Genomic DNA, 16,557 nt, shown 5'->3' with positions numbered 1-16,557 from the left:
TGTGCAAAACATCTAGGTCAGTGAGGTAATGAGCTAAGCAACATTTCTAGTGAATATATATAGCAGAGGTGAAAAATTAGATTTAAGGGATTAAATCTGGTGTGGACAGAGCACTTGAAGAACCATGGATAGAAATTTGTGATATTGTCCAGCAGGTCACATCAAAACTTTCCAAAACAGAAAGAAAATTAAGAAAATTAAGGCAACATAATGGATGTCTGTGTAAGCTTGAAAAGTGACCAAGTAAAGGAAGAGAGCAAAAGGAATGGAGATAGAAGAGATGTGCCATAGAGTTTCAGAGAATAGCAAGTAGGGATAAGGAGGTATGTCGAAACAAGCAAGGCAAAGAAATGAACACGGAAAACAAAACGAAAAAGACAAGAGGTCTGCTCAACACAGTTGGTGATATTAAGGGAAACATCCAGATAAAAATTGGTATGATAAAAGACAACGATGGGAGGGATGCAACAGAAATAGAAGATATTAAGAAGTATCAGGAATATGCAGAAAAGTGATGTAAAAAAGACCCTAACATATTGATACATATGATGATAAGTTCTGATCCAGAGCCCAACATCCTGGAGATGGAAGTTAAATGTGCCCTAGAAAGTCTGGCTAATAACAAGACCACATGAAGTGAGGGAATTCTAGCTGAAATGCTTAATATTCTGCAAAATGATGGCTTTATACTGCTGCTTGCTGCTTAAATTTGGAAACATAGCAATGGCCACTAGTAGAATAAAAGCAAAGATATTTTATAATGCAGTCCCAAACAGGCAGCGCTAAACTGCTCAGATTATAGAACAGTTGCACTTATTTCACATGATAGCAAAGCAATGCCTAAAGACTCCTGCAGTATATGGACTGAGAACTGCCAAGTGTATAGGTTGGTTTTAGAAGGAGCAGAGGCACCAGAAATCAAATTGGCAACATCTGCTGGGCAATGGAGAAATTAGGAGAGTTCCAGAAAAAAATATTTACTTTATTGCCTACTTTAAAACCTTTGAGTGTATGGGCCATAACAAACTTTGGCAAGTTCTTAGAGAAATCAGGATACGGGGTCGCCCTATTTCTCCCCCGAGGAATCTGCATGCAGAACAAGAAGCAGCAGTTAGAACTGAATATGGAATACGTAACTGGTTCAAGACTGGGAAAGCAGTACAACAAGGTTGTATATTGTTACTCTGCTTACTCATTTTATATGTTTAATATATTATGCAGAATCATAAATCAGATGCTGGAATCCTTGCTGGGAGAAATATTAACAACATCAGATGTGCAAATGATACCACTCTAACAGCTGAAAGTGAGAAAGACTAGAAGAGTGTGTTGACAAAGGTAAAAGTAGAAAATGACAAAACTGGCTTGTTGCTGAACATCTAGCAGGATCATAGGATCATGGGAGATTACTAGGCTATTGACCCGGAGGTCATTTTAAGCCTAGCCGTTTCATCCCAATGTAATACCATAGAAATGCTAGTCAATACCAAAGATGATGACTACCCATGTCCAGGAGGCCTGTGGGCTCTATCCCTGGTAAGAAGTTTTATGCCTATCCACTCATCCAGGTACCTCTTGAACAGTGCCATAGAGATACTCTGTTTCACATGAGTTAGTATACTGTTCCAAAGATGTAAGTGTTCCCTAAGAAGTCTATATGGCACGGAGTATAGTGAAAGGGACTTTAGCAGGTCTGTATAAGGCACATGCTGGAGCCTCTTGATCTTTGTTAGAAACCTCTCAGGTCTCTCTAATTGCTGCAGGTGCTTAGAATGGTACATGCTAAACGGGGTGTTATATTCAATTATGGGCCGGATAAGTGCTGAGTATAGGGGGTGTTATAACTTCTTTCATTCTCAAGGCAATGCCTTTACTAATCAAGTGTACTACATAGAAGCTTTTCTTACTACAGTAGACATATGGTGGTTGAAGTTAAGGTTGCAGTCAGCTTTTGATCCCAGGTCCCTTACCACTTCATGGGTATTTAGAGTATTGTTGATTTGATAGTGTGAGGGGGCATTATTTGTGATGAATGGAATGATGAGAATGATGATGCATTTCTTTGCATTCATTTTGAGATAGTGACTAATATTTCAGTCGTTGATCTGCGTGAGACCCTCTTGGAGTATACTGACAACATGTGGGGATTCAATGATTGCACCTAGTTTGCAGATGTCTGCAAACGTGGTCAACCACAAACCCTTAGTTTTGCCACTGGTAACAGGTCTGCTGGTTGATGTGGAGTCACCCACTTTTATAGTGTGTGTCTGGTTTGTGAGCCAGTTGGAAACCCATCTTACAACAAAGGGGTTTACATTTAGTTTGCTATGTTTATCTGTAATGCCTGAGTGTGGGGATTGTGTCAAAAGCCGTTGCCAGGTCGAGGTATGCTGTGTGCACAGATTTGCCCCCATCAGTGGCCTTGGTCACATTTTCAAAGAAATCCACCAAATTTAACAGGAAGGACCTGCCCTTCACAAAGCTGAATTGGGTAGGATCTAGGGTTTGAAGGTCACCTATATCTTTATTTATGAGATCCACAATGATATGTTCCATGGCCTTACAGATGAGGCTGGTCAGGCTTATGGGTCTGTAATTCCCTGGGTCTGTTGCTAGGCCACCATTGCGGAGGGGAATAACTGTTGCTGTTCTCCATTCTGCAGGAACAAAGCCTGTGGTTAGGCTATGATTGAAAAGAGTACTTAATGGTGATGCTAGTTCATGTTTTAGCATGTTTAGAAGACAGCCTGGGATGTCATCTGCTCCCATAGAGGCTATTTTGTTTGCTTTAGACAAGGCTTTGAGGACCTGCTCTTCAGATATGTAGGGTGGGAGGGGAGTTTGGGGGAAGCTTTGTTGTAAGTTAAGAGGGGGCAAGGGTGTGAAATTTTCATCAAGTCTATCTGCTAGCAGGTTTGCTATCTCTTTGGGGTCAGTAATACCGTTGGCCACTAGTTCTGCACATGCTTGGGTCCTACCCTTTTAGGTTACATACATAGCTGTAAAAGGCCTTAGGATTATCCTTGTCTGTACTTGCTAAGTTTCTCTCAATGGAGCCCTTGGAGGATTTGACAAGTTGTCTTATTCACCTGTTGAGGCTGAGGAGGGTGCTTTTCCATTGTTGGGGCCTTGCCTTTGTTTTCTTGGACAGAAACTTTTTGCATTTATTGTAAAGTTTGTTGATGCTGGATGTCCACCATGGCAGCTTGTTTTTACTTAAGACTCTGGCTTTGATTATTTCTCATACGTCCGGGTTTATACACTTGTGCAAGTGATTGTATAAGGCTGTAGTGTAAGTTACCACTTCCAGTTTTGGGAGGGGCTTGGAATGCATTTACACCATTATCTAGGAGGGTATAGTTTGCCTTGATAAAGTTTTTTAGTCTGATTTCACCCTTGGTGAGTTCTAGTGTTAGTGCCAGCTTGAAGGTGACTGTTTTCTTGTCAGTTTTAACTAATGAGGGTCCGACAGTTGCAGCAGTGCATCTGTTTGACATGTTGGTGAGGACCAGATCCAGAATGTTTATTCCTCTTGTTGGGGTATGGACAATTTGTTCCAGGGCATTTGAATTAACAAAGTCAAGGAACTTTTGCACTAGCGAGTTAGGGCTAGTGTAGGTGTCCCAGTTGATGTTGGGATAATTGAAATCCCCCATAACCAAATACACGCACACACACACACACGCACACACGCACACACGCGCGCACACGCACACACACACACACACACACACACACACACACACACACACATATATATATATATATATATATATATATATATATATATATATATATATATCATATGATCTAGCCTTATCAGTTCTTTGCAAATGACTAGGGTAGATGTAAATATTTTTATTTTCCTGAACTCAGAGCTCTCTAATGATGAGTGATAATAATAATAGTGGTTTCAAAATTAAAAGATACTTGCTTTTTAGAGGGAAAGCTATGGCAAGTTTGGATAACATTTTAAAGCACAAATACATAACATTATCAACAAAGGTCTGTACAGTCAAAGTTCTGGTTTTCCCAGTGATGGACTTTAAGTAAGGCCTGTGTACCATAAAAGTAATGTTTCTGAACTGTAGTCCTGGAGAAAACAAGTGAGGGTTCCATGGACTGTATAAGATCAAATTAGTCAATATTTAGGGAAATAAGCCCAGGCTGTTCATTGGAAGACCTGATAGTAAAACTACAACTCATACTTTGGCCGCATAATGCGAAGCCAGGATTCACTAGAGATGACACTGAAGGGAAAAAGAGGCTAAAATGGATAGTCAGTATTAATGAAGTAAAGAATATGAATTTGAAAAAGCTTTAAAAAAGTCTTAATAGATATGATTGGTGCATTAAATTGCTTGAGGCCACAAAGAGTTAGATTCGACTGAGCAGGAACAATAATTTGATGCTTATTTACTTCAGTTCGTGTTGTTTTTGCAGACTTGATTAGTGCACTGCACAAAAGGCTGCAGTATCAACCTACAACCTGTATAGAGGTCAGATGGTAAACAATGAAGCAGTATGGTTACTGAGAAGGGTCAAATGTGTCACCTCAGTACTTATACAGCTGCAATGGTTAACAGTCCTGTTGTGTTTAAATCTTTGTCTAACAAGCAAAAGCTCTGTTTCTCTTTACATATCCAAAGTTACTAGTTCCTTATCACTCCATAACAAATAATGAGCCCTCCAATGACAGCATATCTTGGAACATAATAAGGAGTTTGTCTTTTGTTGTATTTGCATCCACATTGTCAAATTCTTTACCTAAAATAGACAAATCCCATTTTATCAGCAGCTTTCAAAATTGGGTTAACAGGAATGCTTTCTAGCTCATACTGGAATTATTTCACTTCTATTAATGGGGACCCACCAAATCAACAAGATAAACAATATATATTGGAATCTGCTTATAGAACTACGTCTTCCATTGTCTGGAGACTATATACATGGAAATTTTTACATAGATCTTTTTATACACCTTTGATGATGAATAAAATAAATAATAAAGATAATTTATGTAAGAGATGCAATGTAGAAATTAATGCTGACTGGGCTCATATGTTTTATGACTGTATAAAATTGAAAGAATACTGGAAGTCAATTAATGAATTTTTGCAGGCTCTTTTTACAGATAATTTCATTATTTCTAAATCTCTTATATTATTCAACACACCTGTACCTCAAAGTGTTAAAAAGGTTAAGCTTCCCTTGTTATGGTCTAGTCTAGCAGTGGCTAGGAAAATAATAACTAGAAATTGGATTTCAGATACACCTCCTTCGTTCAATGAATTTAAAAATGTTATGAATATAGTGTGCCATATGGAAATAAACACAATTAGGACAAGAACAAATAGAAAAACATCTTATTATATTGTATGGGATAATTTACAAAATTTGTTAAAAAAAATTTAATTTCAATAGCATGGTATTTTAGTTTAATTAATTGATCTGATTGTAGTGGATGTCTTTGTAAATACTTTAGTTGTTTTGTTGAATATTATAATAATACCTATTTTTAATTACTTGTATAAAATTGTTATGATATTTCTCTTATATGTTAAAACAATAAACCTGTTTTGAAAAAAAAAGGAATGCTTTCTGGCAAGCAAAATAAATTTCATTGCAACCCCTAAATTTTCTAATGGAGTCTTACAGTGCATTCCAAAAATCTGTTTGGCTTTCTTATATATTTACTGAAATATTCCTAGTTGAGATTTTTAAACTGAATATGTTTGCCTTAGTTTTCTAATGATCAGCTCTAGATGAAGTGTTAGAATTTGTCTAATATTTGCACTTGCATTCAGCAGTGTGTATATTGCTGACAGGGGTTCAATCTTAGCATTCACTCACTGTCTGTTTGACGTTTTATATGTTCTTCCTGTGTCTGAGTGGGTTTTCTGAGGGTATTTTGATTTTATCCCCCCTTCCAAAAAAAAGCATGTTCTTTCTTTGTATCATGGATTGTGGTTGAATGGAGTTTGAGAAGGACCAGATTACTACTGTCCCTGTTGAGAAATAAACAAAGTAAAAATACTTACAGTTGGTTGATAGCGATAAATAGTCGATGGGAACAAATGTTATATATGAAATAAAAGTCTCTTTTTCCAGGCACATATTTTTTATTGTGAAATCCAGTACCCCAATGACTGGTTGCAAAAATCAATAGAATTACAAGACATTTTACATTACTGCTGTAAGTGTTTTACTGATATGCCATTAGAAAGAAAATACTGCAGAAAAGCGTAACAAGGAATGTATATGTCGACATGCATATTTATTATTTTTCACAAAAATAGAGTACTTCATTTACAAGAAAAAAATTATATATCTTTTTTAATAATATGCTAATCTTGTTTCCTTCATTTTGCAGTGTGTAAATACAAGTTCTAAAAACTATGAAATGAAGCAGCAGTTTTAATTACAAAGTGGAAGTGCATTTTTATAAGGCAGTTCTGGTGAACAGTAGTTGTGGGTATACTCCTGTAAGAAAAAAAACAGAAACAGCACTAATTAGTCTAAAGCCATATTGTACAGTTTCATACATACAGAAACAAGAGTATTGTTCAGACATATTGAACTGAAATTCACACAGTAACTTATCCGACCAGTCAGGTAATGATACATTGTATACTTTCATGATAATATTGACTATGATTTCAGCAGCATGGACTTCTTTGGATAAATGGAACAAAACAGCTAGTGGAATTCAACATGTATCACACATATAACACATACAATGCATATACATCTATGGACAATTTACAATTTATTTTTCCTCGCAATCAAGCCTCAGAGGTATGCGGAGAATGTATCTTGTGTGGGAGGCTGGGGAGATTTTAGTCATTATTTAACCTTATTTTATTTATTTATTTTTAATTTAAAATTTATTGACCAGGCTAGGACACTCACCATACAGACCATTTCAAACTGATCCTGGGTGGTAAATAATTCCCACAAGCTATGCCCACTAATGATTTATGATACCACTGGTGCAGTAAAAGCATCTGAGTAGAAAATTATAAATCAGGCTTGTATGCTACACGAATGAAAGAAATCATTGCATGTAGTGAGACACAAAATATCAGTCCAGAGAGTAGGCAGCATAACATAACAGTGTTTTACAGAAAATGTAATGTAATGAAATATATATATAATACCTATAGCAAGTGTACACAATCTGCATTCAAGAACACCCCTACCAAATTTTTGTGCCTTCTAGTCACTCAGAAAGAACATGTAGTCTACACTTTGTGGTAACTTTTATGAATCCCCCTCAATATTTAAGACTGCAAGAAAATCAGTACGAAAACTAAAATAAGGAGGGAGATGGCGTGAGTTATGCTTGAGTTGTCTGTTCACTCAGAACAGTGTACACTTAGTGTAGGCATTATTGAATTCCATTGCAATTGTTGTCAGTTATCTCCTGATTGGACTAACCTAGGGGCTTCATTTTAAGTTTATTCTCTTTTTGATTTTAGATTTCCATTATGATCCTATTCAGTGACTGTAATACCTACAAAACTAAGTGTAAAACACAGTTATAATTTGGGTCTGCTACAAACCCCTGAGTCCCAAGCACTCGAAGAACACCCCCCTGAGTCCCAAACACTCGAAGAACACCTTCTTGCACTCAGTAACGCAGGCGTCTTATGGCTCACAGAGCCAGGCCCTGTGCTCAAACACAAATACATGTTTGGACAAGGTGTGTCAGCCCTGCAGAGAAAGTGGAACTGCATCTCCCCACCCAAACACAGTAACCAGGTTTAAGCAAGGTAAGACCAGTAGCCATGTGGAGGGAGTGGCTTCAGGCAATGATTGGGAGGGGGGATTTAGATTTAGGGATAGGGGTGCCTTAACTTTAGGGTGTGGGTGAAGTGTTTAGAGAGTGGGAAGGTAGTTTTAGGTTTAAGGAGCAAGAGGGGAGTTTTAGAGTTAGGGAGTGATCAGAGAAGTTGGTTTAGGGAATGGGAATAGAGTTTTACAGTTCTATATTAGGAGATCGAAATCCCATTTCAGCGAACACCACAAGACCGACACATATAGCGCAAACTACAGTAACGGCAAACGATCAAAACTGCGAAACACGAAATGTCAAAATGTCATGGTTGGCCTGTCTGCGGTATAGCTCAGTAAGGTAAGTGTGCGATAGTTACAGACCTTAGGGTTAGGGTGCGGGTTAAGGTAAGTGCATAGATAGGTAATGTATGTAAGGTTTAGTGTATGGTTAGATGTAGGGTTTTGTTAACTGTATGTGTGTGGATTATTTATTTTGTTTGGGTATATGTCTGTAGGGTAGGTGTGCGATAGTTACGGACCTTAGGGTTAGGGTGTGGGTTAAGGTAAGTGCGTAGACAGTAATGTATGTAAGGTTTAGTGTAGGGTTAGAAGTAGGGTTTGGTTAGTGTATGTATGTGTTTTATTTATTATGTTTGGGTATGTAGTATGTAGCGTGCAGTGGTTTTGGCCGACTATGATGGTTCAAGATTTGAAAATTCGCAGTTTAGGGGGTTCGGCATATTTGCAATTCTGGCTATGTGTGTCGGTGTTGTGGTGTTCGATGATACGGGTTTTCGATTACGTAATATAGACCCGAGTTTTACATATAGTAAGTGGTTGTGTTCCTTAGGGTAAGCTATGAGAGTGCTGTGGTTAGAGTGATGGCCCATATGTGTGTTTTACGTTTAGGCTTAGGACTCTGGTAAGGCTATGCAATGCAGTAGGGTTGGGTTGTGGGAGGGCTATGCAGTTAACCAGGAATGGGCTATTGGGAGTTAGGGCACTTGTCAATTAAGGCAAGTGGCAACGAGCAAGTATGTCACAAGCTGCTAGCACATGAGCACTTGTAGTGTACTTTTATGATTCAGCTGACATTCTATATAGCCCTTGATTCTCCAGACCTGTATAACTAATATTATTATTTAAATTTAAGACTGAATAAATTAAATACACGCATATATATCTATATCTATATCTATGTCTATATGTATGTATATAAAATATCTGATTTACCATGACAACAGAATATTTTTGGACTTTTCCTTCCTGAATGCCAAAGAAAAATCCAGTGGTGTTTTTTTATGGAATAATTTGAACAATACTTTTTACTGAACATGCCAGTAATACTACAAACAAAGTAATAAATGGTTTGAAATTGCATACCAAACTTAAAAAGCATTTTTTTGATTAGGATAATTCTTCTTTGACTATATTATATATATGTTTTGTAGGGTCCCTATTAGATCGACGGAAATCAAAATCTCGAACGGCTTAGAAGTCGAAAATTGCATTCTTCGTAATCGCTATTGTGAGATTGTGGTACAGTGAAGACCAGAAAATTTGCCCTTTCCTCACTGTCGTGTGATCTCGGAGTTGGAATATATATTTAGCAGGGGGTGTGGGGGGCGCAGCCCCCCCACAAAACCGATTTAGATTTCCTGCATTTCCGCTCATATGAGCATTCGAGATTTTGAAGTTTCATCTATACAATATAGACCTTGTTTTGTACATTGAGTTAATGTACTCATATCTAGTTGTAAAAAAATTATTAGTAAATTTTTCAAAGTTAAAAAAAAAGGCTGCAGCTCAAGAGATTTTTTATGCATTCTTCTAATATTTAGATGCATAAATATAGAGGCCATATATTTTTCTTAGTTATTACTTTTTTCTCACTTAAACATCAGTGCTGTGTAAACAAGGTTACTATAACTTTTGTTGGCTGGCAGCATTGTGGTTATTGTTTTTTTAAGTTTGACAATCAGATCTGAGAGGTTTGTACAGAAGACCGCTATAGCTTGTTTAGTGGCAGTGCATTGTCTAGGTGCAACACTCTGGAATACATTACTGTAAACTTTATTTTTTTTCTCTTTTATTCACAGTCAAACATTAGACATGTATACTGGTAGCTATTGTTTTGGTGGAATTTGGATAAGGAGACATGCTGTATAAAAATGTCTGATAGGAACAAATTGAAATATGTTACTGTGGCCATTCTTTCACCATTGTCCCAGTCTGTCAGCACACAGATACATGGAAGGAAACTGCCTTTTGGGGGCAGTGATAAGTAGACATGTTGTGAAGATGCATGACAGCAACAACTTGAAATATATGATGGTGGCAATTTATCATTTTTAACTTCATGCCAATATAGTATCAGAAGAATGTACAGAAACTACCATTTTTGGAAGGGGTTAGGGATGCAGGCACATATCCTAGAGATAATTTATCCTTGTAAGCATTTGTCTTCTCAGTTGATTGGGAAATAGTATTGTTTCAGCTTTGAGACTCGGCACAACCTATTTATTTCTCAAAAGAAAATAAGACTGAATTTCTTTACTTATTCGTGTTTTTGCTCAGGACATCATTTGATCAAAGTGTTGGAAAAAAAGCCCTCTAAACTGTACCCTCAGAGCATCTAGAACACAAGGGATTCTGGAAGTCAAGTGGATATCAGGCTTAATTCAGCTATTTCTGCTTTTATTACTGTGCAGTCTTGTCCTGTTAGAGTTTATTGAAAGGATGAAGGAAAAATCAGGAGGGTAAGATAAAGTGATAAAACAAGAAAGAAGCAATCTGGATGGTATAGGCAGGTCAGGATGGGGGAAACTAGAATACTTGGGCTTACTGAAGAATTGGTTGGGGGTGTGGGGAAAACTGTTGGACAACAGAGGAGGTGCCATGGACTCTGGTAGGGGTGCAGGTGGAGGAATATTGATCAGTGGAGAGGGTGCATCTTGAAGGCTTTTGCCTAGGGCTTTATTTTTACTTAATGCCAGCCATGAATAATAGGCCATACAAGGTTATCTTACTAAAATGAAAAAGTATGCATTTAGAAATGTTAAATTGAATAACTTTTGTTATACACCACTGAAAAGGTCTGGTCAGAAATCCTTAAACTAATAATAATATTAAACCAATTTTATTATCATCAAAGAATACAATTTCCCATACATCTGTTGTTAGTGTTATAGCAGAAAAGGCAAACTTTAACATAAATTAATTCTATAGATTAGATCCCAGAACAATCAGCAATTGGGTCAAGGCATCATTGCATTTTCAAGTAGCTTAATCTGTGGCACTACTTCATTTCAGTGTTTTCTCTGCTGTTGTAATGCCACTACCACCACCATTAACAAAAAAACTAAAAAAAATTAGTAATGCAAGTTTAATCACTCCTTTAAACATCCTGGTTTACAAAGGTTGCCAGAGTAGTTGTCATATGACAATTAATTAACTGGTATTCTATCAACGATCTTTGCATCAAATACTTGCTTGACTTATACTTCCGTGTTTCAAAGGATAATATAGCAATAACCCACACCTGGGTGTGGGTAATGCTGGATTTACCCACGGTTGGCGTAAGCAAAGACAACCGTGGGTAAATCCAGCATTACCCACACCCAGAAGTGGGTTATTGCTATTATACAATGACATTATTTAAGAAAATAAATAATTACTTTTCTTAAATAATGGCATTGTATAATGCCTCTTTGCTGCCCTTCCACAGCCGTCTGGTGTTCCGCGGCAGTTCTGATGTACTGCGCATGCCTACGCAGTACATCAGAGCTGTGGGCAAAAGCAACGGAGAACGCAAGATCTCCGTTGCTTTTTACTGTCTCGCTATGTTAAATGGGTTTAACATATGAGACAGCTTTAAAATAAGCAACGGAGATCTCCGTTGCTTATTTTAGCTGTCTCGCTATGTTAAACTCATTTAACATAGCGAGACAGGTTAAAGCAACGGAGATCGCAAGATCTCCGTTGCTTTTACACTGTGTCGCTATGTTAAAGGAGTTTAACATAGCGAGACAGCTTTAAAAAGCAACGGAGATCTGCGTTGCTTTTTAAACCTGTCGCTATGTTAAACTCTTTTAACATAGCGACACAGTGTTTTATACTAACGGAAAAAGTCAGGGCGACCGGACCTTTTTCCATTAGTATATTGAGGGATTTACAACGGGCACGCTGGTTGGGCTGGCCAATCAGCGTGCACGTTTTAGAGGAGGCATTGTATAATCTTTCTCTGCCTTTTCTGAATCAGTACCACAATAGCATTTACAAACTAGCCTTTTAGGATGCTATGTTTTTGTGTTAGTACTGGAATGACCTTCTAAATTATTAAAATGTTCTTTCCTTGCTGGTTAACATAGCTATTCATAGGGTATACCATATTCATGTAATTCCTAGGAAGATATGCTTTAAAGTGGTGCTTTTAAAAACAAGTAAGCAATTAATTTAAAGAGCTGCGAATTCATGGCTGTGAAATTGTATATTCTGGTTTTATTAGCATGTATGCTATTGTGTATGTCAACACACTGGCTGCAGGGAGCAAAATATAAAAACAAACTAAAACAAATATGCACACTAGTTGCTGAGAACAAAACAGAAACAATATTATCAAATAAAGACAAAAGAGAAATTAAGAAGACTGCTGTGATACCCTGACAGACAGATCAAACTTGATGCAACTTACATGCCATGGCTAGTCATGCTGTACAATTAGAAAACGAGTCATTACATTTTGCACCAAATTCATTTCCATACATATCTAATAAAGTAGCAAAAATATGAAGAATGCTGAAAATGTACCTTCTCCAGATGATATTATGGGATTACTTCTTGGCACTTCTCTTCTTCCTTCTCTGTGCTGCTGAAGAAATGTAATGCTGTCACTTAAAATGTTTCCTGTTTGTTATTTAAACATCACAGTCAGACACATGATGATAACTGATACACCGTGGGCTACCTGGGTGCAGCTATCTGTACTATATTTGCAGTAGGGAATGAGCACACTGGTCACACAGCTAAAATGCAGGCCTGGCTTTTCACAGTCACCTAAAATGCAGGTCTTCCATTTCACACTTACACCACAAGTTGTAGCATTGTATCAAACACATGCATGCTCACACACCACACAATCACACACACTATTACTACTGCTACAGCTTGATGTAGTGCAATCACACACCAGATTTTCATTATGACAACAAAATGTAATATGACAACAATACATTGATTTCTTGCAAGGTATAAGCTGAATAAAAATGTATTTGTAAGTTTTCACCGTTTAAATTTATGTGACAGTGAAATAATTTAGGAAATGAGCAGAAGTGTTTAACCTATTTTATAATATTTTGGCAGTGCCACAAAGTAATAATACTGATATCACTGGGCAGCATAAAAACATTACTGCTTCATCATTTTGGTTGTACTACAATGGGTCTACTTCAGTAGACTGATGTTTAACTTACCCGACTCCCACTTGGCCAAGACGAAAGGACTGACAACTTCAGAACAATGACATCCGGAAGAATGACTTTTCACACAAGGTAAGTAACCGCTTGGCCATCCCGAATAAAAAAACTAAACAAAACAAAACTAAACCCACCGATGTGGGGGGCTTCACCCACCACACCCCCTAACTAAATATACCAACTCTGAGATCGCACTACCGCAGGGGGTAAGGGGCAAAGTTCAACAGGATGGCCAAGCGGTTACTTAACCTTGCGTGAAAAGTTGGTGTTCCAGATGTCGGTCTTCTGAGCATGTCGGTCCTTTCATCTCAGAAATTTTAGTGTCAGGTAAGTGAAATATCAGTCTACTGAAGTAGACCCACTACAACATATCACAGGTAGCTATGTAGTCTGCAAATTTGGGATGTGTTTCATTTTTTTCTAAGATGCTAATAATTCGTTTTCTTTGATCTTGTCATACATTTCTGAACAGTGAAAAGACAATAAATTCAAAGGCAAACCCTGAAACTCAACTTCCAAAAAGAATATGGGGGACAGGTCCACTACTACAACACTGCAAACATGCTGAACATGCAAAATAAAGTTACAGTATGGAATATGACCCCACCCACTCCTTCCATTTGTTTGGAGGACAGTACATTCTGTACTGACCTATTAACGTTTCCTACAGTGAATCAACAATGATCCCCCAGTTGAAATTTAAGTCTATGAGGGTACACACAGACACACACACACACACACACACACACACACACACACACACACACACACACACACACACACACACACACACACACACACACTCTCTCTTAACTGCTAATCTAGAGAGTCATCACTGTTCCCACATTTCCATAGAGGACTCATCACTGCTGCACATTACCAGTCCCCCTTGGAAAAATTCATCACTTTTCCCACACTACTAGTCCCCTGGGGTATTCATCATTGTTCCCACATTACCAGTCTCCCTGGGTGGGAATCATCACTGCTACTACATACCAGACCCCCTGGGGTGGAGGAATTCATCACTGCTTTCCACATCACTAGTGTCCCTGGGGAATTCATCACTGTTCCCACATTACCTGTTCCCTGGGGGATTCATTATTACTCCCACATTTTCAGTCTCCTGGGGGGAATTCTTCACTGCCTCCACAATATTATTTCCTGGGGAGGTGAAATTCATCACTGTTTCTATCATGCTAGTCCCTTGAGGAGATGCATCAGCATTCTCACATTACCAGTCCTGGGAGGGTACATCACTATTCTCATAATGGCAGCCCTCTGGGGGGATTCATCTTGCCTGGGAGGAATACACCACTGTTCCTACATTACCAGTCCTCTGAAGGGGGAGTTATCACTGTTCCTACAGTACCGCTTGGATATTCATTATTTCAACATTACTAGTTTTGTGGGGAAGAATGGGATATCTCACATTTATATCTGGTGGAGACTGAGAATACACAGGATGGTGTGCTGAGTGGTTGGGGCTCTAACAATGAGCATTTCTTATTAAAGTGAAGAATGCCCAAGTATTATACTTAGTTGGGTGCTTTCCAATACTTCACTGTGAGGAGGCACTGTATGGTGGTAACAGCTAAGCATACAATAAAATAAAAATATTCCAGATTCACAATATATTGTTAGTGGGACCCACTATTCTTAACCCACATCCCTAAGGAAAAAAAAGGATTTGAAGGGATGACAGCTGATGGGTTCCAGTAAGTGGTCTATTGTAGAAAGTGAGTAAGAATATCAGTGAGGAGTGGAAGTGAGTAAACAGTGTCAGTAGCACAACAGGTAGCACACTCATCTTTGGTGCAGAAGGCTGAGAGTTATATTATCACACTAGGTAGATGGATTACTGACACTGCAGTGCAGCATAAGGGAGGTGTTGCATTCTTGAGTGTGTCATTCTTTGTATGAAATATTAAACCAAGGCCCCATCTGCCTGTGTTGGTCGTAACTCAGGTGGATGTAAAAATCCCATGGCACCTATCAAAAAGGGAAGGGGTCCTTTATTTATATACAGAAATAACTCTTATTTACAAAATATTTACATATTTACAAATACTTACATATGTACAATAATATAAATATACAAATCTGTTTACACATATTCATAATTTCCTTTACAACCATGCTAAATTTTTAATCCCTATCAGACCCCACTCCCTTTTCCATAACCACCATCTGATTTTACTCAATATAGTGGCTAAAATCCATTTACCATTAAACATAATTTCATATATTTTTCATGTTTATAACCATATAACAAATACATTTTTTATCTATTCTTTTAACTTAGTCTTTACTTCTATTCCTATGATATCCATATTTAATCAAATCAATTAATTAATGTTTATTTTATCCACTTCTTTTATATCTTCAAAAATCTCTTCTTTACATAGTTTCCCCAAAACTTTGTTACTCTTTTACATTTCAAGAACACATGTTCCATTGTTTCTTCTTGATAATGTAAACATATTCAATCACTTTTCTTTTTATATGGCATATTTCCTTTAACTGGCAAGTTATCTATTGCCAATTTCCACAAAAGAAAAAAAAATCTCAGCATTCTAATTTCTGATTCACCGTTTGCTTCTTATTTTTATAGCTTTATTTTTTTCATCTATTAGAGTTTGCCATAGTTTCACATAGTATTGTTTTATCATTACATTCTTATACCATACTTTTATATCTTTTTCTATATCATCAATTTCTATTTTCCACAAAAATATTTTTCTTGCTGACATTTTAGTTCTTCATTTATACACCCGTTTCTCTTTTACTCTTTCTTTTACCATACCCCAAATTTATCATACTTGTATTTATACAGTTTCTAATCTTTTTCATTTATCCACTTTAACACTTTGTACAAATTTAATGAAGCATTGTATATTACTGTATTAATTAACCCGAAACCTACTCCTTCTTTATTTATATGCAAAACTCCTCTTTTGACTGGGTTTAATCTAGAACCCCTTATACATTAAAACATATCTGCAATAATTCCTTTTCAGATAATGTTGGCAACATAAATACACTTGCTAAATATGCTATTTTTTTCATCAGTACTGAATTTATCAAATAAGCCTTCTTCTGAATGATAATTTATATGTTTTCCAGAAAAGACGTTTGCTTCATTTCTTTGTTTTTTTCCCATTGAAATATACTTGCATCTTTATTCCCAGATTTTATACCTAACACAGAAATTTAAATCATTGTGAAATGTATCCCCCATGATCTTTAATACATCTCCTAAACCTTTACTTTTCTCTTTATTTAAAGCCATCCCTTCATTTCTAGA

General features: G+C 37.2%; 1 protein-coding gene across 1 annotated transcript in view; it reads right to left on the bottom strand.

Annotated features, from left to right (window-relative positions):
• Positions 1 to 6,102: 6,102 nt before the first annotated feature.
• The window catches only part of LOC122814297, a 780,122-nt gene continuing 769,667 nt past the window's right edge, over positions 6,103 to 16,557 (bottom strand). The window contains exons 58-59 of the mRNA XM_044086885.1: positions 12,589 to 12,646; positions 6,103 to 6,483 (exon numbers count right to left, since the gene is read on the bottom strand). Coding sequence (XP_043942820.1) covers positions 12,612 to 12,646 — 35 coding nt within the window. The 3' untranslated portion in view covers positions 6,103 to 6,483; positions 12,589 to 12,611. The remainder of the gene's footprint in view (positions 6,484 to 12,588; positions 12,647 to 16,557) is intronic.

This window comes from Protopterus annectens, chromosome 10.part0 (genome assembly GCF_019279795.1).
Source record: "Protopterus annectens isolate FY-2018-M chromosome 10.part0, PAN1.0, whole genome shotgun sequence".
Lineage (NCBI taxonomy): Eukaryota > Metazoa > Chordata > Ceratodontiformes > Protopteridae > Protopterus > Protopterus annectens.
Note: the sequence above shows the minus strand (reverse complement) of the source record. Positions and strands in the feature narration are given on the sequence as shown.